Genomic DNA, 26,211 nt, shown 5'->3' with positions numbered 1-26,211 from the left:
AGCAATGTTCCAAGCTATACTGCTAGCTGTTCGCACGGTTTGCGTTGATCTTGATTGCCTAGAGGGCATCTATTGGGTAATGGGAAATTTCCTGAATTTCAGTTGTGGGGAGAGGGCAGAGGGGAGCTTGAAATGTTGTGGGGAGTGGGGAGCGGGCAGACTATAGATACTGGAGGGCAGCGGGCATCAAAATTTAGTGGGAGGGCACATTTTCCGTGTGTGCCAGTGGGAGGGCAGTTACGAACAGCTCTACTTTCCCCTCCCAATTTTCAGTCAAGGTCAAAAATAAGAAAAATCGGTATATCAGCCTTCAAAACATCTTTTGTGATGATTTTGCGAAATTCATGAAATTTACCAGTTGGCGGCACCTGCTTTTCGGCCCATAACGTTTTGTCAGGACTGACATGGAAGACAGTACGATAATACCACGGCGGTGTACCAGCTTTTACCTCCATGGATAATATACGGACAGTGCTAGCGAGCGTTTTGTCAGTAGGACAATAGACCCTCGTTTCTCGAGAGTCTATGGTAGGACTAACATAACAGTGGACGACGATAGAGCCGGCGAGCGTTTTGTCAGTATGACTGACACAATTTGATAGAGACCTACAGCTACCATGTACAGCCCAAAATCTAGCTATTGTTCGTTCTCTAACACTATCTTGGTCGCGGTACTCGACAGAAGTTGCCATCGTGTTCAAAGCAAGTACAGATGAGTACAGATAGGCTGCTCTAAAGTGACGTCACACTTCCGGGTTTGATTTTTTCGCGGGAAAATGTGACTCGGAAAACGCAATTTTTTCCCGGAAAATACGCACTTAAACCATTTTTCTGCCGTAAATTTTTGCTTGTGCCTTTCCATGTATTATTTAACGAGTGAAAATCACCTTTTCAGCGATTTCATTTTTACTCTTCACCAGCCCTTTAAGACCATCGGGTGCGCATGCGCAGTTCCTTTTTGCAATTGTTACTTCATGGTTGAAATCGGGCGTCATCATGTTACGGACTGTCTGTGCCTTAGAACTGTTGTTCTTGATTCTAAATACAGGTGAGTTCGAAAATTTGTATTGAACATCTGATCCTGTATCTGATCTTGAAACTTTGTGTCTGATTGCTCTGTCATGACCCATTTTAGTTCTTGCTTTAAAATAGGGGAACGTTTTGTTTATTTTTAGTCTTTCGTCAGAAAAGGAAGTAGACTCAGACGAAATTGAAGAGTGTGTATTGTGAACCTTTTTACGATACACTGATGCTAACATGACACAAAATCAAGTGCAAAACATGCTAGTTCGGTGAAACATGACTGCAACTTTGTACGGGGAAGGGATCCAAGCTTTACTGATACATTCTCCATGAAGAGATAATAGTTTTTATGTAATATATTGCCAATCTGCGGAAAATAACATCAACTTGAAGAACTACAGAGAATAACACCACTGATTTGTCCGCCACCAATAAAAGTCAAACACCGTTTGTAATTCAGAGTTTTGTTCCCTTTTAACGCTACGTATATTCGCTTGACCTGTAAGTAATATTGCAGGTGTATTCGCACTGTGGCTGCAAACTGTTTTTACGATACCATTTAAGATCAGTAACATAATCATTTAATGTTTCTAGGAGTAAAGATTATGTGTGAAGGAAGTGGAAAGAGCATTCGCCATTGTTGTGAGAATAAACCTTTGTCATGTTCATTTGAAGTTCGTATTCGCGAGGTAAGGCGTACGTTAACGTTTGTTATGCGGAACACATAAAGATTGAACTATATTTGTCTATTTATACCGAACGCTCAAATCACGAGCGCTTGTTTGCATGTGTATAGAGTGTACTGTGACGTTCGTACCTGCATTGTGAAACAGACAATAGAAGAAAAGTCCTTCAATGGATATACCAAGCAAAGGATCACGATTTCCTGAAGTACTTCTGCTTTCTTACCGTAGAGGAACCGCTATTGACAACCAGTATATTATATCTTGGACTAGAGGAAATATATTGTGCTTCAGGAGAATACACATATTCATACATACATACATACATACATACATACATACATACATACATACATACATACATACCTACCTACCTACCTACCTACATACATATATTCATACATACATACATACATACATACATACATACATACATACATACATACATACATACATACAATTTATTTTAATTTGGACATTTCTTTATATGTTTCAGGACACTCCTGTTGGCGATGTTATATTTGCCTTTCCTCGTCACAAGGTAACTGTTTTAATTTAGAATCAGACTTCCTCCCAACATATGGCGAAGGGCATTGGCGATGAAGCAAACAGGTTGACAACGCCTAGTTTGAAAAATCACAGGTAGAATGTTTCGGAGAGTGCCTAATAAACATAAATTATATATGCCATATGATCGATAATGTCAACTTATGAAGACCAAAATATTTAAATTGTACATGTAAACAAATATGGTATCCTTCGAGGGGAAACTTGTACCCAAACCGAAATCAAAATTTGCTAACATACCAACAGTTCAGGGCATATATTGTGCTATAGATTTTAAACCGCATACTAAATAGATAATATTTAGTACAACAAGGAAAAAGATATGAAAATTCTTCCATTAGAAAAGCTGGCGAGAACAATAAAATCTACATTTCATCAACATAAAACTATAAAGTAATTTTATACTTGTCACTACAAAGTGACCATGGACGAATAAATCGATACTGGTTTAGGCCAATTCATGTCATCCCGGTCTACACGTGGCCAACTCGTGTGAATTTTCCTTTGTTATATTGTGATTTGCAATGACTGTTGTCTTCTGCTTGCAGAAAGCTCGTTAGCTGCTCATGAGGTAATTTATTTAGATACTTAGAGAAAGCACGCATATTGTGAACCGTAAATATCACAGGTTTACAGACGTTAATAATTATTTCGTAAATGTTGATCATCGATTGCGCTTCTAACGTTGATAAACTATTTGACAAATATGTCACTGGCACGACAATATCATAGGAAGCACAAAGTAATTCGGTGAGGACAACTATGAGCTATGAGCTACTCGAAGAATGTCTGTATGGTCGATATGTGTATTGGTACAAATGTAGTCAGAAAGATTTGGCCTCATCCCGGTGAATGACACGAGTGGAGCGATACGAGAATTTACGTACTCACTGTGACCTTTTTTGCATAGGGCTTACATAAGACAGAACATAAGACCCTTTGGAGGAGAATATCTGTCGACGTCTTTTTTGCTATGTTTATGCTAACAGCTTGTCTTATAAACTGGGAGGCGTGTGTCAGTCTAGTATCGTGCATGATAAATTCAGTAACTTCTTGATCGGATTCGAACTCACAGTCTACATAACTGACCCACTTAGCGATGAAGTCGGCCATTAAAGAGTAAATCCTCACCTGAAACCAACAATCATGGGTAACATGCTATGGACACCTATTGCACTTTGGTAAAAGATCTGAAACGGCGACTTTCTTTGTAAAAGTACACTGTGTAACATAGCTGGCTGGGAGTAGAAAACGGTGTTCGCAAAACGAATTTTTTGACTTCGTTTTGGAGAGCTCGTTGTCCTATCAGCACTTATTTTATGGTCACCTGGTATTAAATTTCAATTTCTTGCTCAATGGCTACGTTGAACCTAGAGGAAAACACAGCGAGCACACATGGAGCAGCCAAGATACGATAGATTTTGGTTGAGGGATAAAATCAGGTATTGGAGTATGTAGGTTTCGTACTGAGGAGAGGATATGACTAGCTTTAACTGCCCGGAGAACCGGCGAGGAGACTTACTCAGTTGGGATAGTAGACAGGGCTAAACTAGCTGACTGGAGGGGATATTTCATGCGAGGCGCCAAATGTAAAAAAATAAATTTACACAATCACGCTTATTTAAGGCACAGATCAGATGGAAAAATATATAGAGAGAAAGTATATATTATATATATATATATATATATATATATATATATATATATATATATATATATATATATATGCATGCATGCACGCACGAGAAAGTATATATATATATATATATATTTATATATGCATATGCATGCACGCACGCACGAAAGTACGTACGTACTTACGTACGCATGTATGTATGTATGTATGTATGTATGTATGTATGTATGTATGTATGTATGAATGTGTGTGTGAATGTGTGTATGAATGTATGTGTAGAGTGTATATGTGTTTATGCATGTTTGTGCTAATGTATGTGTGTATGTGCGTACGTATGATATATGTGTGTATGTATGTATTCTAAATGTATGAATGAATACATCATATGCGTGCGCTTATGTTTATGTGTATGTATATGTATGTACACATTTGTGTGGCCAATATATACATCGAAAATTCCTCTCTATATACATTTTCATCTATTGTATCTCTTAAGTAAGCATGATTTTGTAAATTAATTGTTTTACATTTGGCGCCTTGTAATTTCAACATTCAATAGGAAGGAAGTTGCAGAGAGCTTTCAATTTCTTGCCATCAAAACTTATTGAAAACAACGGAGAATATAATGTTACATGTGAATGCACCTCTTGTCGTAATATAATATACCAAATCAGATTTAGCCGGTAGGCTGCCACAGTATTAAAGCGCACACTTCTTTTTGAGCTTTTGCCACTACTACTACTACTACTACTACTACTACTACTACTACTACTACTACTACTACTACTACTACTACTACTACTACTACTACTACCACTTCTACTGTATTATTATTATTATTATTATTATTATTATTATTATTATTATTATTATTATTATTATCATTACAAGTTTAGGGGCTGTAAGTATTATATAGAAATCTAATAACAGTTCATTGAAGCTGTGGGAATTCTGAAAAAGAGGTGTTCGAATGCAGGCCCATCATGGCAGTCGTGGGCGCGCACAAAACAAGGCACAGCGCGCAACGACTGTGGAGTGTCTATGCCAGTGTATTTGCCGCAAATATACCTTCACGCATGCGCACTCGTTTGCCAGTGTAGTCTGCCAATATGACCATGCGCCATTGAGTTCACCTGCGCGTGAATGTGTAGTCTGTACACTACGTCTTGTGCTATAATCTTGTCGTTGAGCTTTGCATGTTGACAGAAACTGGAATTACTGCAGAGAGTACTTTTCAGGACATCACAAGTGAGTCCCTAAGGTAACAAGTAGGACGTTTAGGAAATCCTTTCAGAAAGTTCACGCCGCCTGTGGCCATTTTGTGGAGAATAAGCTTAAATGTACCTGGAGCGATGGTATACAGTATTTCTACTGTACATATTGCCAGATAATATGCGATGGAATTTTGTGTTTCACGTCGTTCAATCATTTAGATGGAAATGTCGGCCTTCTCCAAACTTTGAAAAAATCAGGGTGACAGACTTTGGAATGCTAACTCTTGTATAACAATGACGTAATTTAATGAGAAGACATTTGTATTCGAGCTCGGCAACATTTTTTGATTTGAGAACTCTCTCATCATGGCGGATTCACTGAAACAGTGAGTATTCAACAACTTTTTCCTAAGTCCATGTAGCACTTGTGCAAAAATAAGCGAGTCCACAGGCCTTTGGCGAAACAATAAATGCCCTTTTCACCAAGCTGAAAGGTTGAAAGATGCGTCCGTCGCTTTGGGACGAGCTAGATAAATGCAGTCAAACCCAGCTGGGCATAGAAATTTGCCATAGTATGACTTTCTTCTGGAGACGACCGGCCATGTGGTGGAACTTTGCAACAAAGTTTCCGTATCTGAACTGACGTACTTGAATGACAGGTACAGGAAACGATGCCCAATAAAAACGCATTCTCGTTGGATTTTGATAATAATTTATCAATCACAATGACACGGAAATTATGCCTCCTCCCAACAGAAGGGCCATGGTCTATTTTTAGCCCTGCTACAGTTTGTCTCAGTGCTGAAAAGGCCATATTGTTGTCATGTTGTTTTGGCGACTTTTAAAATTTGCATACAACTGTGAGAGTGAAACGGGTTGTTTATAGGTCACAAAACTTTGAGTCCCAGTGTCGAATAGTTACCATGGCAACTCAAAACATTAAAATAAGTCTGGTTTTTGTGTTCTCTGACCCGAACTTCCCCCGCTAGATAATTTTCATATCATTCAAAGTAACTTTTCATTGGATATTAGAAAAACTGATATTTTCAACCCCTAAAATGGTTACCATGGAAACATGGGCAGTGAAATCGATATCATATTTGGTCTTTTCGACCCAAAATACCCTTATGGTGAAATTTTCACGGAAATTGAACCTATTATTATTCGCGTTATTATTTCTATATAATACTTATATTAATTATTATTATTATTATTGTTATTTTCATTGAAATCTAGCTGAGTATCAGAACCAATAATACGATAAACGAGACATCCGCCGTTCCGAGCGATTATTCAAATACACATTCTGCGTTCCCAAGTACTTTTATACAGATAACAGATGGAAACAAGGTTAGTTGATTTTCAACAATCTGTTCAATATTTACTTACGCACTCGCGCAGAAGTTCACACAGTTTTGACAACTTGCACTAACTCCGACAAAGGTCTCACTGCCAAGCTCCTACATGATAGTGTACGTACATTCGGAAATGTATATTTTTTCAAAGAAAAGCATTTCTGTTTTAAATTTGCATACGTATCTATTTCTATCGCTATTTTAAAATAGTAGATGGGCAGAAGGGAGGGAAAGCGGGAAGAAGGGAGATAGGAAGGAAAGAGATTGGGAAGAGAGGGGAAGAGAGGGAGAAGGCGAAGGAAAGGAAGAAAGGAAAATGGATGGATGGATTGATGAGAGTTTAGTGCGCACACAAACACAAACTTTATACAGAGTGTAGATTAGAAGTGTCAAATGGAAAAGGGTTATTTGTTTTTTGTTCCCTTTCATCAGAATGAGCGATTTACTGTGGACTCAGAAACGGGCGACATTTCTGTGCAGGGGTACCTTGACTGCGATATAGATCCTGAATATATCCTGGCTATTGTGATTATGAATTCTAAGGTAGGATATGACGATTCCCTGTCATGCTTTAAATTGTTTTGCGCCCTTGAAAAGTATTCATACCACTTTATATCCTTCCGCCTATCCTCATCAGTGCTGTACAATTATATGTTATTGCACACTAGAAACAGGTAATGTCCATAATAATAAGAACATGATATTAAGGTAGTATGCACCTCCAAAGAGAAAGACTTAAACTTTTGCTAAAACGTTCCCCAATGAAGCTTTCTACCATTCTCTTACCAAATAAAAAAATAAAAATCAGGGGTCACCGAGCAAACTCTTTTACTAGAGAGACAAATTACCTGAGATTTCCAGATATTTAAAATTCAAAATGGCCACCATCCCTGTGTTAACTCTAAGGGAAAAAATAAACTTTTCGATTTTCGACAAACTAAGGCGGTGACAAGTTCTTTTTACACCAAAAATTTTAAGACGAACTCCAACAAGTGGTAGATCAGAAAAGAATTGGAAAAGTTTCTGTGTCCCAATATCTGTCCCCGAGGCGCGTTCTACCTTACACCATTAACACAATTGGAACTAATTTGGAATAATTGGATGGTGAAGTAGTGTCGATTTAATCTACAAATGTTATCTCATCTGCTTTTCTTTTTATATAACACACTTGTTTTTATGAGTAATTTGCGATATTACAACATTCAGCTATAGCACCTAACACTTTGGAGAAAATTTACAAAGTATGAAAATGCAATTATCCCAAATTAGTTCTAATCGTGTTTATTAATCATACATCATTTCTTGACCTTAGTCCGATTAAACATTTTCTTTGTAGGCTACCACTTACAGGTACGTAGGAGTGCATCATATAAGCAAACACGAATCAAACTGTATCCTAATAGTTACTGAATAATTAACTGAATTCAGTGAAATTTATAGGAGATGAGATTTTATCAAACCATAGCCAACTGATCACGTGATCTGACAATAAACAAAAATAATCACTCGTTTATAAGCGTGACTACGTGAAAGTGTTATAGAGCTGGCATCCGAGAACATACTTTCACAAACCAGATGGTCGACATGAAATCCAGTCCCATGCCACGCAGATTTCCCGCTTTACTTCATTTTTCAATACGCAATACAAAGAAATTGGCATGCTCGTGGATTGACGTTGCACCTTAAACTAAGTGCGTACAGAAACACAAATATACCAAACCTACAAAACTTTCAAAATAACTTCGTCAAAAAATTATTGCATACAATATTATGTTTAGATACCAGAAGTGGGACCATAAATATTTACAAATTTGGCGCCAAATTCCATGCGGTTAAATTTCTTCTATTCATATATAAATATCGACCAATCAGAGTTTTTTCAATATGATTCCTATTAAAGTTTGGGGCGGAAAAAGCTGCCAGAGTTGCTTATGAATAATCTGATAGAGGTCTTAAGAGGTTACTGTATAAGTTTTCTTTGTAAACATTCTGTGAATGAAACCATGCCCAAAGTTTGCAACCTTCCGGATCATATGAAGGGCCAAATAGAGGCACTTCATACTCAAGGTGTCAAAAACCGGGAAATCGCAAGGCAGCTGGGCATATCTAAAGGCATTGTAAGATACAACATCAAAAAACTGTCGCAACATTGTACCATGGCCAACGTTCAACGGTCTAGACGTCCGGGGCTATCTTCTGGCTATCGAAACGATGATCGTGTTGGTAAGTGCGAAAAAGCACTTTGTCGACACGATCATGATAACTTGCAATTAAATGCAAATTTTACACATGTCACCATTTTGCTTTATCAAATGGCCTTAAATGTACGGCTTTCGTGATGAAATAAAGTTTCCTCGCGTGACAAAAAGTGTGTACTTCATATTTACGTGTGTTCAATTGCTGACATCGCTTGCTAAAATCCAATCGCCGTTTCATAAAAGCTTAAACAACCAATGGCATTGTGTTCGCGATCACGATATTTCACGTTTTCGAGACTAAAACTGCCAAAAAATAGTTGATTAGAGAGCATAGCAAACAAAATCGCAGCTTAAAACATATAACAACACTTCTTTTATTGATAAAGCTTAAGCTTATTGTCTCCATAACAATTATGAATTGTACAGTGGCATATGCATCTGAGGCGCGGTGTGAGAGTGAACGTATCCATCCGTATCAAATGGGTTCGAATCCCGCTCGGTCGAGACCTTTTTGTTTCCTTTTTTCATTCTATCTGTTATTTTGTAATTTTCCTCTTCTCTCCCGCTCTTCTTTCCCATTTTTTCTCTTTTCCCGCTACATTTGCTGCATTTTGACAATCTCGCCGATCTTTGATGGAGATTCGAACTTAAAATTACAAAGTATCGTGCCTTTTGTTTTAAGGAAGACAAGTGCGCCGATACACATTAAAGCAAATTTGCTTGCCCGATGACTTATTAACATTAACGTTATTTGCTGTGTTTGATGATCGTAAGAAACAAATCCTTATGATCGTTTCGTGCGTAAGAAAACCTGCGTATCGACAAATCATCGTGCATATAAGCGGAAACTTCTTATAGACACGATCATCGTGTCGATAAAGCTTTTTTTCTATTGGCACGATGATCGTGTTGATAGGCGCTACCCCGAGGCTAACGACTGAACTAGAAAACAGGATGTTGGTGCGGTCAAGTCTGGCTGACAGGTTCGAAACGGCCCTTGAACTCGTGCAAAATTTCACGATGACACAGGGAAACTCTTTGAGTTTAAGTGCGGTGATGTGGCTTTACAGAGGAGCTAGCCTTCGTCGATTTGTTGCCAAGAAAAAGCCAAAATTGCAACCCCGGCACATCGCAGCACGATTAAAATCGCTCGACGTCATGTAAACTTGACAACATCTCAGCTGTCCGGTGTTGTTTGGACCGACGAGTCGAAATTTACTGTATTTCGAAGTCGCGGGAGGATGTACGTACGACGGCGACCTGGCGAGGAGTATGAAATACACTGCATCAATCCAACTGTCGAGTTTGGTGCTGAAAGCGATATGGTTTGGGGATGTTTCTCTGCTGCTGGTGTTTGCTCGTTTGATTGTGTCGAGAATACCATGAATCGTTGGAAGTATTTAGACATACTCCAGAATGAAATGGTACGGTCGGCACTGAGACTTGTCGGGCCTGATTTCGTATTTCAACAGGATAATGCTCCCGTACATACTGCCTTGGATGTCAAATCTTTTCTACAAACCCCCCAAGATTATGGCTATCCATTTGACAATTTCACAACGTTTGATTGGCCAGCGCAGTCTCCAGATTTGAGTCCGATCGAAAATCTGTGGAAATTGATCAATTTGGAGTTACATTCTCGTCCAATACACAGCGTTGATGACCTGTACAACCGTATAGTTACTTTGTGGGAACATTTTAATCAAGATATTAATCAGAAACTGGTCGATATTATGCCAAAGCGGCTACGAGACGTCATCCAGCGAAAGGGTGGACATACCCATTATTGACAGTTGGTACGAACGTTCGATTGACCTCATTAATATTCATGATGCTTTGGCGTAGTTGTTCCCATAGAGAATCGAACGATTTTCAGAGCGTGATTTTCTTGCCCGGAATTATTGTGAGATCAAATATTGTACGATTTTTGTCTTTCACTTGTCTGCTTTTTTGGAAATATAGTTTAATTTTTTCTGAAAACCTTGTAAAGTGTGTGCTATTCATTATTTTAAAAACATTTTCACTGCTGAAGCTGGGTGCGTAAATACTTTTTGGCACGTCGGTATATTGTGTAATTACTTTGTGGAACGTTCTATACATAGATGGATTATGTATCAGGTCGTAAACAAATTCTGTCGACATTGCACTTGCCGAAAATTTCGATTGGATTAGGTTCCTTCAGTGGAAGGTACGCTATTTTCAATAACGAGCTTTTATCTTTGTTACGTAACATGGGATCCCGTTTTCCACACAGGACGAAAGCAATATTCAATGTTCTCTAAAAGTAATTCTTGAAGATGTTGAAGGGTGGCCACTGTACTACAATGAAACGTGTGAGATGCCAACGAGGGAACCACGAAAAGGATTGGTACGAAATTCTTGAAAATTTTGGTGAGTAGTGATATTGCTCTGGACGTCAAGGTCTTATCAAGCAGTGGGAAGACATCAAACAAAAAAACATACGCATGACGATAAGATTTATTAAGTCAAAAATGATTAACATAACACGGTTACTGCAAGGAGAGTAACCGTGATATTGGCAACAAGATCGGTTTTGTTTTGACACCTTTACAGGACTTACCGATTGCCATCTACTTTGGGAAGTCAAATTTGCCGCAAGAAGTATTGTCACGAAGAGTCCATTATCCATTATTCAAGGCAGATTCTGATAATGATAAGTGTAAGTCAAAATGGCAAGAAACCCCTTTAAGTACTACTTCGCCGATTTGTTATTTCGACTTGCATGCTCCAATTTGCGCTGTACAATATAAGTGAATTTCGCTTTTTTCCAGGTTTTATCAGTGCAAAATAGTAAACGATCGTTCCATCTTATTAATGCCTACATAAGCAACTCTCTAAAATGTACAAAGCTTTCCGCTTCTGTAGCTACTTCATGAAGGTTTTCACTATTGCAAAGGTATCGCCAATTGCGCTGTTCAAGATACACATTACGTGTTTGTATTTGGATAATCATCTGATCGCACTGACTATTTCAATCGTTCCCCGGTTTGCGTACAGTTAGAATTCAAAATCATTCAAACGAACCGATTGAACAAAATCGATTGATCATATTTTTGACACGCTTTCACCAAACTTAAACACTCTATTTGTATCGTGTAACCCTAACAAGTTTTCTGTACTTTGTAGGTAAGGTTACAGTGTTTGTGCCCGTACATATGAGTTATACCGCCGTGAATGTCGACTTTTCAGTATCTGATGCTGAAATAAAAGTGAAGAGCTTGGGCGGTCTCGAAATAAATACAAGCGTATATTTGGAAAAGGTATACCTTTTATAGTCATCAGTGCATGAAACCGACAGAAGAAGATTGGGAGGGGCAGAATTTTCTAAGTTTTTCTCTCAATTTTCGAAGCCGGTTATAGTATATCAAAGGCAAACGTTACGTTTAGAAACAAAATGCATTATTTCGTCATCTGTTACCCTAACATGATATAAAGATGGCAAGAATATATTTAGTAACTTTGGCCACTAGTAAAGTGTAGTATTGTACACACATAGCAATGTGTACATATAGATAGGAATGGCTTTGCAAGTAAGCAAACGCTATAATTATTGAGTATTCATGTTAAGTGCACTTCAGCTGTGATTTTGTGGAAGAGGGTAATTGGAATAATTATCAGCTGACTCCCTTTCCAATCCAGTCTCGACACTGCGTCTCGTTGTCTTTAAGTAAGCTTGTTCTGACTTGAGGTTCAGGACAGGATCATTCTCACCATATCTGGTTTCAAATATGAAAGCACGCACATCGTTCTCCATTTGATGAAAATTATATATTAAAGGATCATGTTGAGGGTCACACTACGTGATATCTTAGTATTATCTCGGACGTTCCCTTGTATTTCCCTTGATAGTGACACTACGTCCGACAGTGCGATGAACAAATTTCTATAAATAGCTCGGCGCAAGACGTTCGACGTGTGTAACTTGTTATGAAAACATTTTTCGAATCATATATGGCACATGTTTTACCATGTATCTGGCAAACATTGCTGACGTCGTTATTCCCTCCGATACCTTTTAAAGGTAGAATGCGCTTCCGGGACAGATACTTTGACTCTCAAACTTTTAAAATTCTTTTCTGATCTACTACTTGCGGGGGTCATGTTAAAGCCCTTGGTGTATGAAAAAATTTCACTGTCTTATTTTTTTTAAAAATGCAAATTTTTATTTTTCTCCATATGGTTAAAACAGGGATGGTGGCCAATTTGAAAGTCAAATATCGGTTTATCATGGTAATTTGTTTCTCTAGTACCAAAATTTGCACAATGAATCCCGAGTTTTTATTATTCATTTTGAAAGAGAATGGTTGAAATGTGACATCAAACTGGTCCAATAATCATTTTCATTCAAGGTAATACATTACCAGGTCCATGGGACATTTGAGATTTACAAATTTAAGTAGGACAGTCCTGAACCACTTATAGTTAGTGGTTGTACCAGGTGTCCGGAAAGGGTAAGCGTACCCTGCTAGCATGGCTACACCCGTCAGGATTGGTCCCAAAATAAGATTCCTTGAGGAAATTTTGAGCAAAAGTTTAAGCACCATATTAGCTATCTCGAACGAACCCTAGGGGACACAAAATAGTAACTTTATTGTAACACGGACCCCGGAACACATTAATGTGTAAACCTCGTGTAATTTACACATGCGCAGTCTCGCACAATCGATGTGATGTGTATCATGAAACATCGAAGTCTCACGCCTCGTCTTTCATTCTAACAGGAAGATTTTCCTCCTGGTGCTTTGTACGATAATCGATGGTTCAACCGATCCCACCATGATGGCATCGGACTCATTCCGACTGCATTATTCAAGCTAGACTTTCACAACATCAACACAAAAAATCCTTCGATGCCGATACACGTCACCTTTTATGGAGCGGGTAAAAAAATGTTTTCGACTGAACTTTGGATAGATTATATAGGTAAGAGTAAGATAGTGTTGTGACTAAGGAAACAAATGGAGAAAATGCTTATTGAAAGAAAAAGGGACCTAGAAAAACCTAACAATGAGAAGAAGGGCTGCTTGCTCAATTTTTACATACCTTTTGACAATGCCTTATATACCATTACATATGTAACAATGCCAACCATTCAATGTTGTTAATGACGTCTAAACAGTGATGTTTAAAATACGTAATAGGTTGATGGAGCTACGTTGGTAGGTACACGTGAGTTCAATATTTTATCGGAGTATTCAACAGTATGTGTCCTTCCATTTTTGGAACATTAAAGTTAGATCATCTTCATTGTACACAGCATGCAAAGAACTACGCCTGCAATATAGGAGAATCAACGTGTAATCAATAGACCGTCGAGAAAAAGTAGGTACTATGGTGATTAACGATTAAGTTTTCACATGTTTCACTTGGTAAAAAGAGTAACTTTATAAAGATATGCTTCAGTTAAAAATGAACACCCTATAAAATCAATTTTTCTCTCTTATATTAAGGTTGTCCACAGGGAAAATATGGAATGACATGCGAAAAACTTTGTATCTGCAAGAATGATGCAGACTGCAGTGTATTTAATGGTGCATGCAAATGTAAACCAGGATGGTATGGACCTGCTTGTGATATCCGTAAGTCTAAGTCAACGCTTCTGTTTATGAAAATTACAATATAGTTTTTGCGTGAAGGGAAAAAAATTTGCGTCGATTTCATTTGTTTATATTATTTTATTTCGATGGGAGGCATAGAGTTGATAATAGCTCAGGATTTGAAAGAAACGCAGCATATCTATGTATGACTGCTGTCCAACGTAATGTTAAAACAATGAGCCACTTTTGTTTATTTGGGTAATAATTAAAGAGAAATAGTAAAACAGAAAAGTTAGTTATTTTTCCTTCCCTTTTTTCCTATTTATATCAGATTCTCAGTGGAAAAATTGAAAGAGAACATGATTGGTGTCACGATTACAAAATAATTCAGATTCATTGTACATAAAATTCCCAAGTTCTCCCATATGTGGCATTCATCATAAAATCCGCCATATTACAATTTACAATCAAGAACAGTTTTCCCCCTCATACGCCCTCTGTTGCCACTTTGTATCCCCTGGTATCACCTACTCTGATGATAGTGATAATGTTTTGTTTCAATGGTAAGGACATCAAATAAGTTCATTTTCGTCTGATTGCAATCATTAGCCAGTCAAATACCCTGTCAAAATGAGAAATACTGCAGCTTTTGACCACAATTATTCTGCAAGTCGGTTTACTTCAAAAGTACTCATTGCAACGGCAAAGGCGAGAGATGGCCAAGTCCGCCCGCATCAATTAAATCGACAATGTCGTTCACCAGGCGAAACTTGTGGGAATGATATGAGAAAGATGTCTGGTACATTTGACGGTTACACTTATAGTCCTATATCTTAATACTATCAGCGAGTTACAACTAGATCGTAACTAAAATTTTTCCTCGTAAAACACACGCATACATATGTATGTGTGATATGTAAGTATGTATATATATATATGTATTCATGTATGTATGTTTGTATGTATTTATATATGTATGCAAACTGCAGTTGTATCAACCAATCAAATAAGTAACCAACAAACCAGCGAACAGACTTCCTGACGGTGTATTTCCGTTAATGTTAAAAACACCCCAGATTATTAAATTACTGATCGACGAAAATAATACATTCATCTATATCGGATATTGGTTTTTTCGCTAACGCGATAATACATGCTGTTTTATGAAAAGATTTGATGAAAGCAACAGATGTTGTTCATCACATCGTAGTGTAACGACTTCGGAACTTGTTAAATCGTGTTCGGAGTCTAAAACCGATGCTGGGAGCATCGGAATCATAGTGTTTGCAGGGTTTGCGTGAATGATTTTGATTCGATTGCCAGCTTAGAGTATCTATGATGAATTCGACTTCCTGAATTTTTACCTAAGACCAACGATATTACATTTTTCTAGAAGCATAGTCGATCCGGCATAATTCTTTTTTGTATTATGCAGCAAAACCTGTGGTTGAGATTTTACCAAAGCAACTGTACGTTGAATACGGTACTGTAGCATTTCTAACGTGTGAGAGCCACAATGTGGTGTTGCCAGAGGAAAACAACGAATGGATGAATAGGATCTCATGGTCTTTTAACAACGAATACTTAAATCATAACCCATTAAATCATATTATCAAGGAAGGCTTTTCTTTTGATGAACGCACCATGGGGTAGGTATATCGAAGAGATAAAATATGGCAAACCTTAATAAGCAAGCTGATGATTCAAGATGTCTTCTTACAATATGCAGTTTTTAGAAGAACTTAAATATGATTCTTGAACTAGGATTGAAGTTTGAGGGAATGAAATTGTCTGTATTATTGCTCGACATCCTGCTTTTTTAAGTTTAAAAATATTCAGTCTGTGGCATTACATGAAGATCAGTGAATTCATAAATGAATCGTAAACAGGCAATCTTCCCTGTGCTCCCCTCTACGTCCGACATCTCTGTGTTGTAGATTACTGTATAGTATAATCAAAAGCATTAAGCTGACGAGGTGCTTTTATTTTGCAGAATATCTGTCATGACTATAAAAAGAGGCGTTTCCGAAAAAACGACTGGTCAGTATGAATGTAAAGTAACTGACAAATATAATCATGTCTACGTCGCATCCACGACTCTTGCAACGGGTATGCATTTCTTTTGAAATTTCATTTACACACATAAAAATTCAACGCTGATGAACTCAAAAGTAAGGGAACGTTAAGTTATTATTGCCGGGAATGATTGGGGCAGGGGGGTCATATGGAATTTGGAAAACTGTAATTTAGACCTTTGCTTTTTCAAATAGCACAGGGGTCACTTGATTTTCAAAATAAATCACACCTGTGAAAAAGTTTACAAAACCTCTAGGTAATTTTCGATGTGTTTTCTGTCTTATTAAATTCTTCACTAGGTAAGTGTAAAAAAGTTTGTCTCAGAACAGCTTTTACCTGTGGCAGTGGCAGATAATTTGCATAATGTCGCCGAGGTTTGGTGGGGCTTATGAAACATTACCGAATGTATACCTCATAGATGGACCCATGTATAAATATATCAACTCAGAACATATGAATCTTGACACATATGATTCTTGACCTGCCTCAAAGTAAGATGTACTTGGGATGATGCATTTAGTACACGATATTTATTTCAAGTTTCAATAATAACAGGTTTCTGATAAACATTTGGGAAGTTATGAGACCTATCTAAGTCAATACCTGAGTCCTTATACATTGGAGGCCATATAGCAAAAAACAACGATAGTCGACAAGGTATATACTATATGGTGCTCACCTGTGGGACATGGCTTAGCCAATACCGTATATGGACAAGCGTTGTATAAACACTTGACAGTTGACTCAAATTAGTTTTATTCCACGATGAATACATGCGAAAATATGGTATGTGAAGTTTCAATATAAACAGTCTTAAAATGAATATTTGAGAACCAATAAGCTACATGTACGTGATGTAAACTTACTGATAAGTACACCAATACTACAATATAAATATGATGTTCTTGTCTATATATATATATATATACATATATATATGTATATATATATATAGTTATGATATTGTTAGCAGTTCAATTTAATTCTAGATGAGAATAGATGATAAATTAATATAAACAGACCGTGATTCCACACTAATGCTAATTGCATTAAATTGGTAATTAAAGGCCAAGTAACTGTAACTTTTGCAAGTAGATTCTGAGGTTCTTGTCGTATGCATCACTAATAATTTCTAGTGGTAACACGACTGGAACCTATTTGGGATAATTGGATGGTGAAGTAATGTCTATTTGATCTGCAAATTGAAGCTCATCTGCTTTTCTTTTTAAGATACACACTTGTTTTTATGAGTAATTTCTTATATCGCAACAATTCACTTGTAGGGCACCTACCATTCTTGAGAAATTTGAAAAATCCAATTATCCCAAATTAGTTCCAATCGTGTTTGCTGCTTACCACTGCGTTTTGAAAGACCCAGTACCCACTTTGTGGACATAGACAGTCACTGTATATCTGTGTCCTAAGCTGTTACCGTTGATAATCAAACCCAGGTCTAGACTTGATTTTTAACAATAACAATTAATGCACGCAACACAGAGACAAATTACCTTGACGATACAGGGTATGTAATTGGTAAAATAAATATACCAATAAACCGGAATCGATAAATGCAATAGAAGAACAAAACGCAACTAGTCTTCAAAATTCACTCGAGAAATGCCGCACAGTGTCATCAAATTTGTATGATATATTCTGAAGGGGTCCATCATTTTTAATGGTTGGAGTTCTATTATTTTGACAGAGGCGCAAGAACAATTTGCAAGCCCAGTATATAATAATAATTAAATGCTCCCTAAATGCTTATATATAATCCCATGGTATTTTTCTCTGTTTGACGTCATCGTATACGAGTGTTTTTCGCGGAGTCGTACAACTTCGAGCCGAAGGCGAGAAGTTGTGCGGCTCCGCGAAAAACACTCGTATACGATGACGTCAAACAGAGAAAAATACCATGGGATTATATATTTATCACATGAACAGTCTTCTTATTTTTCTTTTGACGTAGATGGATCAAAATTATCGTAACAAATTGCATGAATTTCGTCGCGATTTGTGTTTTACTTACGCGGATTACTTTCATTTAAAGAGTAAAGCGGCCCGTCACCCAGGAGATACTTTCATTCATAAATCCCATCAAGCTGAAATTTGCTATATCTCCACCAACCAGACGTACGGATTCGGTCACGTGAACGTGTCAATCATTGTCTCGCGCTGTACCGATGCCAAGGCAAGTTGGCCATCGGCGGACATAGCTTTCACCGTGCTAGCGACGGATAAACATAGTATTCAGAGTTACTTAGAATATTTACAATTATATTTATGAAGTAAATGAGATGACACGATCGAAAAAGTAATTCTCATTCTCAGAGATGCCGTGGCTTTCAAAATATCACACAAGTTTACGACCTTTGCGAGCGCGAAAGATTCCGTTCGATGACACACTCATTGCCCACAACGTTGCCGTCACCGGTCTCTGCCGGTGTCAACTCGTCCGGCAACTCGTCAATCCCGATCTCGGTCATCAATGTTTTCGTCTTACGAACTTTGATGTTTGCATTGACACATATCTCGTCCATGGATACATCCTAATTTTGTTGACGGAAACTCTGTTTTGAGTGTTGTCTGAGTCAACTTTCCGGATCGAAGTACATGGGATTCCCCAGCGCTGCACACAGCTCGACAGCTTATGTCTTCGCTACAGCATTATGCCGCGCTGCAAGTTTGATTCCGAGCGAGACTTTACGGAGTTTTTGTGTGATTAAGGAAATTGATCGTTGTTAGTCGAATGACTTTAGGCTAGTGTGCCTCCTATGTCGCTTTCCCGAAGATTATACTATACTCATTTATTCAGTTTGAGGTGTAGGTTTCGGTTTTATCGCCAACCGGGATCGCCAGGTACGACGTCCACACGACTCGACTGGAGCCGAGACGTTACTGAGCCATTAAAATAACGTTCGTCGGTATCTCCATTCGATTCTCGGGAAAAACTATTGTTTTAGCGACTTGAAATTTCGTTGGACAAATATGCCTTCTATGTTTCCATGTCTGGATTTATCGGGTCACCTTTTTGTAAAAATAACGTGCGAGCTAGCACGACATCGATCACAACAAATCTGTTCGTGTCGCGACGCCTGCATGTATGAACGGTACCATGAAAGAAAAAAGTTCCGGTTGATGACGTACAACAGGGGTAATTCGGATTTCTTATCCGTCCTTGTTCTACGTCACACAGGTGGGAATTCGGGCCAGTTCATGTGATAATAGGTAAAACACCTTTGAACTAAATAAATACAAAGTCAAAAATAAAATAAAAACAGTTTGAAAGGGGCAGATCAATAGTCCAGCCTGTGGATGTGAGTTAGAGACGGAAAGAGGGTTGATCTATCCCGCAGGGAAGGATGGGCGACAAGAAAGCAGTACGTTTAGCTGTAAACATGCATGCAGGGGGTAGTTTAGGGGATTGTCGATATGACGAAAGCTGGCAATTGATAAAAACCAAAAACATAAAAGATTTGTGATAATATATAATGCTACTATGCGCTATTCTGATTGGACAAGAGCTCATTCCATCGATGCTAAAATACTGTAGCACTGATAGTGGTGGTAAAATGGGCGCCTAAACCAGCATTTTCGAAAATTGCCCAGTCGGTGCATTTGAACTTATCTGTCTAAACCATAGACTCTCGATAAAAACCGAAAAAGCCCACTTTCTTTCAAAGACCGAAGACCGAATGTGATACACAGATTAAGTGTGGGTCTGTAACTCACCTCTTTATTAAAGTAAGTTGGGATCGATGATGACACAGGCATCTCTGAAGCAGCATATTTGGGGTGTGATGCACACAACTTATAGGGCGACAGCGCACCGTGCACTTTGCTTGATATTGCGGGAGTCGAGACGTGATATATCCTACCGCTCTTTGGAATGAAGATAGTATTCGTTCATACACTAATAAATTGTCACTTCCCTACAGTAACGGTATGTCAGATATTTTTTAGCTAAGTTTGGCTGTAACAGACCGGGTTGTCCCAACGATGAAGACCAAGAGGTTCAAAATAACAATGGAATGACTCCTGGCGACTGCGCGTGTCAGCGTCCAGCTCTCGCTGAATCGGTCAGCACACTGTACAACTGTTCATCAAAGTTGAAGTCATCGCACGTCTGGGTTATTTCAAATCTGCTTGTTTTCTGATACAATTAACGTCCAAATTATCCATCAAAAATAGATCCGGTAACTTCACTGTGCCACCTCTGAATGGCAGGACGGTCGACGTACACCGTATACGCGCATGCGGTACAGAATGAGACAAATATAGTATGCAAAAAAAAGCCAGGACTATTGTTCTTATGTAAATTTACGAAGAAACTGTTACTTTTCTCTTTTGATTTGAACTCTTGACCCGTTTTCTGTTTGACAGCAGCAGGTATTTTTGACAAGTATTAGTGTTTGTGTTGCATGCGAATAAAGTGCAATGAAGATGAACGTAAGTGCGTATTTATCGTAGGATACTGTGTGCCTGTACGTAATCCTAACTTATAAAAATGCTCGGTCTCGGGCGCAGAATTTCCGACGTTCAATCTCTCAGACGTCCTTTCTGCATTTTGGGCTTAACTTAAAGTTTTGAAAATACCCAAGTACGAAAACAAAGACACACAAGTTGATATAATGTAATAGCAATAACCCCCGCCGCTGTCGGGTATCCACTCGATTTTGGTAAAATTCGCTTCATATAGCACTCGGCGCCTATCAGCTCGTGCTATATGTCGCGCATCTTACCAAAATCTCGTGAATACCGTCATACGGCGGGGGTTATTGCTTAAATAAATTGGTATACTAAAAGTGAAGGACAGCTAAATTTAGTGAACAATTAATGCCGGAATTGAATAGATGTTTAGAATAAATCTTTACTTTGGTCCACAACAAATTCAAAGGTTCCATTTTATACGACCATGTGCACCTTTGCATTACACAGACGTCTAGAAACTATGATGCATTTAACAGATAAGGAGCATATAATAGAAGTCCTCTTAATGGGGTTAGGTGCGAAGTTGATTTCTTAAAACGAAACTTACTACCCTTAGGCCTACAGATGCTTGAATTAGCAAAGTTTCGGTGTAAGTGTATTCAGGGTGTCGCCTTATCATATACTCTAACTGTCCGTACTCGTTCTTATTTATAATTGATTCTTTTCTTATTTTGAGCGTTTTGATAAATGCTGGAAACAAATTATTCATAACAATATAACCTATAATATAAGATTTTAGTAATGAGTTGTCACAGTGTTTCACTATTGTCAAAATGGAATATGAAAGTGTTTTTCTCACACATGGTTCGTGAGCATTATTACATGTATGATTTTGAAGTTGGGCATGATAATCACAGGCTAGTTAAAATTTTAATGACGCGATTTCACGCTGGTTGCTTTTTTCAACTGTCAAACCATGCATGTTCATTATATACGTTTTATTAATTTTACTTTGCCCTATAGTCTGCCCTACAAATGTATTCGGACGATACTGCAACATGTCATGTGACTGTGTACCAGGTTCATCAACTTCCTGTGATCGATATCTCGGCTGCATGTGCAAAACTGGCTGGACAGGAAGACACTGTCATATTGGTAGAGTAAACACTCCGTTTCTTTTTAATCATATCACAAAACCCTTTTTGCTACTTTAAGGTAAATGCTACCCAGGGACGAATATTCGGAAATTTGAAATCCTCCATGTTTTCTGATCATATGTGCATCCTAAGTTTTAAGTTCAGAGATTTCACCGCGTCTCAGGTTCGTTAAAGTCGAACATTTAATTTTCTGCAGAGGATTGGCACAGATATTGTGGTCATTTCGAATTTCAAATATCGGCAAAGGTTGGGTATATTTTTTCTTTGGTTACGTGATTATTATTCTTTATTTAGTAAAGGTGTTGCTGCACCTTTCCTACAGAAACGTCACATTTAAATGTTAAGTCTTACAGTTTGTAGAAGTTTGACGATTAAGTCTTGTATTTGATCACAAGTAGCGAACACATTTATAGATTTAGCAGTTGAAGTTTGCATTAATTATATTGCTCTTTTGTCATTGGATGTTTGGGTTAATAAAATCAAAGAAACATATAATGATTTTGATGTATGTATGTTGATCTCATAAGTTTTATTTATATACTGATCTCACTTCAAATAGCAACACGCATCCATGTTGCGAATGTTTATTTACCTGTAGACTTAGTTTCTCCAAAATTTGATGGATGTCCACAGGAGATAACGAAAGTCATCAGAGATGAAGACACAGAGACCAATGTTACGTGGCAGGTACCAACAGTAAGTGATAACTCGGAAAATGTTACCGTACAGAACAACTACGCACCTGGCAGTGTCTTCCACATTGGAACAACTAAAGTCAAATACACAGCAATTGACTCGGCAAACAACACTGACACTTGTGAATTTAAGGTCAAGGTCATGAGTGAGTAGTTTTGTAACATTTAATGGTCAACGAAGATTCAATCATTTTAATAGTATGTATGTATGTATGTATGTATGTATGTATGTATGTATGTATGTATGTATGTATGTATGTATGTATGTATGTATGTATGTATGTATGTATGTATGTACATACGTACGTACGTACGTACGTACGTACATATGTATCTATGTATGTATCTATGTATGTATCTATGTATGCATCTATGTCTGTGTCATGTGAACTATGAATGTACGTACGTAGATAGTATACATACGTATACGGATATCAATCTATGTACATATGTACTTGAGTGCGTTCATTGCACCGATTAATGTGTCTATGCATTATTGTATGTAGATATAGAAAGGAATATTGTTACCGGTATATTAAAGCATTTCTCCTACATAGAGCGTAGGCATTTACAAATGTATATATTTATGTATGCTCATTTCGGTATGTTGATAGGTTTGAGTCGGTATTTCTGTATAAAGGCAAAACACAGCTCCAAACTTCGTTTCCATGTAATATTTTAACGTTCTCTCTTTAGAGCAAAAGAAATTGTATATAGGCCTAAGCATCGGGATTCCAATAGCTTGTCTGGTTTTTATCATCCCAGTATGTTTCTATCTTGGATACCGCTACAGGCTACAGATGTATTTGCTTTTGACAACTGACATAGATGACTTTGAAGACGATGGTAAGTGATAACTTACTGTTTTTATAATTTATCATTTAGTGTTATTTACAATCATTTACCGCGTTTATTGTTGAACTGTCATATGTCATGGAATTAAGTTGGCCAAGAACACTGAGCATCCCTAGCCTCGATGTTGAATAAGTCTTGATAAACTTATTTAATCACAGAGCTCATTGTAATACGTAACGCTCATGGACATTTTTATACATTTTTTGTAATTCAATATAGTAAACTGCAATAGAATATCATCTTGTTGGTTGTGCATGATCCTTATAGAACGTACACGACCATCTCTAAAACCTAAACACAAGTCATTCGGATGCAATACCTATACATTTTTTAGATAAACCTTTGGTTATGATAAAATTGACCCTAGAACAAAGCATGCACATGTATACGTCAAGGGTGGCCATAACAGCTGATAACTTTACAGGTGACAAAGAATACGACGCCTTCGTGTTGTACAGTAGCAAGGACGAAGACTTCGCAGAAGATATTATGAAGAGACTCGAAAGAAATGGCAAATACAAATTGTTGCTACATCACCGAGACTTTATAGCTGGAAAAGGTGGGTGCACGTAAAGTCAGCTGTGTTGTTATCAAAGTCATTATTGCAGCGATGCCTTTTTGTTATATCACAGTTCCTCCACATGTTTTCTGTGTCCTTTAAATGAAAAGTTCATGAATATGCAGGCCACTTGAGACCATTGTAAAGGACCTAATTCTTTTACCGCTTAAAAATTCTTCATGGTGGTTTCATCAGTGAATTAAATTACTTAATCGATGGACTCGAATGACCCGAAAGTCCTTTCACAGTTTCGGGTACATCGGTCGATTTATGTATTGAGTTAGTCGCAATCTTGTATATTCCTGACAGCTATTTTCGATAACATCGAAGACTCGTTCGACAACAGTCGCACCGCCATTTTGGTGATCTCTCCAAATTTCCTCGAGAGTGGCACATGCGAACACGAGGCAAGGATTGCCCTGGACAACTGGATCAACAGAAGGCAGAAACTGATCCCCGTTGTGAAAGGTGGCATCGAACAAGCAAACCATTCCCAGGTGATCAAACGCATCGTCAAATTCATAACATATATCAAATGGCCTGAAAATGGCTCAGAGGAAGAGGTAAAAACATTTTGGATTGAGTTGGAAAACGCTTTGGATAAAAATATGAAAAAGACAAGAATTGGCTTATTTAAAAGGGCATTGGCAGCCTTGTTAAGATGCCGTGGAAAAGGGTACACTAGCGTCCCAGCTCATGTAATTTGAGTGTCCGGTTTGTTGATTTATTGCAGGATTGTACGGCACAATTATAGTACTTGTAACCTTCAAAGGTGTCATTGACACATTCGTGCCTACACATAGTAGCTACCGCTAATCTTAAGCATCTCCTAAAGACATAGAAGAATTTTTTTACTCTTCGTCCGAGAATTGTTACTATCCATTACATGCGGAAATAAGAAAATTCAATTGCGAATCGTACACAAGATTTCCTTTAAAATGCAAATATCTAAATATTAAGATGGTGATAGTTCACAGCGTGAAATCCTTAAAGCGGTATAAAGACGTTGTATTTGTTTAAAAAACTATAGGAGAAATTCCTTACCTTCTTAGAAGTAATAGGCTTGATTGAATATAACTAGTCGATTTGGTATACAACCATTACATTCTCTCACTTATAACTATCTATTTACACTTCTCCAATCAGACTAAATCTTTTGTTATTACACAAGAATCATGATAATTGTCATCCCAGCATTTGTGCTAACTTATATATATATATATATATATATATATATATATATATATATATATATATATATATATATATATATATATATATATATATATATATATTATGTCGACGTATAGAAAGGAAAAACTTATATTAGGCCAAAAAAATGTATTTGTTTCTGGTCACCGCCTGCATCACTTCAAAGTTTGAGCGCCAACTCTTTGTTTTCCTGTTTTTCATTTGCCCAACAAAACAAGTTCCACTAAAATTTAAAAAAATAAAGAAAAGTCGCGTTGCCGTATCATTTTTCGAACATGTCAATGACCAGAGACAAACCTATTATTGTTTTGGTCTAATTAACAGACACTTTCGATATTTGCCGCGCCGGCAACAATCGGTGGGCATCCTCTAGAAGAAAGTGCAATACAATATTAGGTATAGCATTTTTCCTTTGTCAAGGTTTGTTATATTCTGTGAATGAAGGAGTACTTTCGGTATATTGAAATAACATTTATTTGATTTTCAGATATTTATGTACTTTTTTTACACAGAATGGACATAGTACTCTGTATTTTCGGCTTTCGTAGGTTGAATAAATTTAAATGTGTGTACAATTATAAATGTTCGTCAAGGTGGCTATTGAGTCAGACACACTAAGATTTTTTAGGATGCAGATTTTGTCGACTGATACAATCAAACTGTTCCTAGTTTGTGTGGAAATTGCTTCAGATTGTATATATTTCCACCAAGATTCAGCTTGCGCTTGGGAAGTTAGTCGATGTTCGGGAAGGTGGTCGATGAATTCCATGAAGGGGCCACCGCGACCGGTCGGGTGGCAGTCCTTGTGATTAAATACAAACCCTGCGATTGACAGTATTATACTGCATGCTCAAGAATGCACCATGACAAAAGATACCATTTAAAATGAACTTTTAAGAAAGCAAATCAAAATGTATTCATTTTAGCCCTAGAGAAAATGTTTCGGCCCCTGAACTGACTCCAGAAAACTACCCTGACTGCTTCAAACGTTTGTC

At 37.6% G+C, this 26,211-nt stretch overlaps 1 protein-coding gene across 6 annotated transcripts; it reads left to right on the top strand.

Annotated features, from left to right (window-relative positions):
* The first annotated feature begins 947 nt into the window (after positions 1-947).
* On the top strand, positions 948-25,798 carry LOC139118803 (uncharacterized). Of its 6 annotated transcripts, none has more exons than XM_070682270.1 (17): positions 948-1,048; positions 1,618-1,712; positions 2,203-2,247; positions 6,360-6,473; positions 6,911-7,021; positions 10,931-11,044; positions 11,251-11,356; positions 11,824-11,957; positions 13,419-13,620; positions 14,148-14,276; positions 15,670-15,883; positions 16,228-16,343; positions 21,762-21,893; positions 22,494-22,736; positions 23,356-23,436; positions 23,870-24,004; positions 24,314-25,798. In XM_070682270.1, exons 1-17 carry the CDS (start codon positions 997-999, stop codon positions 24,709-24,711), a joined length of 2,421 nt encoding a protein of 806 aa, XP_070538371.1. In that variant the 5' UTR covers positions 948-996; the 3' UTR covers positions 24,712-25,798. The 6 variants fall into 6 exon arrangements, with proteins under 6 accessions (XP_070538371.1, XP_070538370.1, XP_070538375.1 ...); XM_070682269.1 differs by having other exon boundaries at positions 23,287-23,436; XM_070682274.1 differs by lacking the exon at positions 24,314-25,798 and having other exon boundaries at positions 23,384-23,436; positions 23,870-24,001.
* The last annotated feature ends 413 nt before the right edge of the window (positions 25,799-26,211 follow it).

This window comes from Ptychodera flava, chromosome 19, assembly GCF_041260155.1.
Source record: "Ptychodera flava strain L36383 chromosome 19, AS_Pfla_20210202, whole genome shotgun sequence".
In the NCBI taxonomy this organism is placed as follows: Eukaryota; Metazoa; Hemichordata; class Enteropneusta; family Ptychoderidae; genus Ptychodera; species Ptychodera flava.
Note: the sequence above shows the minus strand (reverse complement) of the source record. Positions and strands in the feature narration are given on the sequence as shown.

What these genes read in the sequence shown, in the direction of transcription:
- LOC139118803 (XM_070682269.1), top strand. Translation starts at nt 997, where the DNA reads ATGTTACGGACTGTCTGTGCCTTAGAACTGTTGTTCTTGATTCTAAAT. An exon ending in GGGAACCACGAAAAGGATTG is followed by an intron (nt 11,045 to 11,250) that starts GTACGAAATTCT and finishes ACACCTTTACAG; the next exon opens with GACTTACCGATTGCCATCTA. An exon ending in TTTGATGAACGCACCATGGG is followed by an intron (nt 15,884 to 16,227) that starts GTAGGTATATCG and finishes TTTATTTTGCAG; the next exon opens with AATATCTGTCATGACTATAA.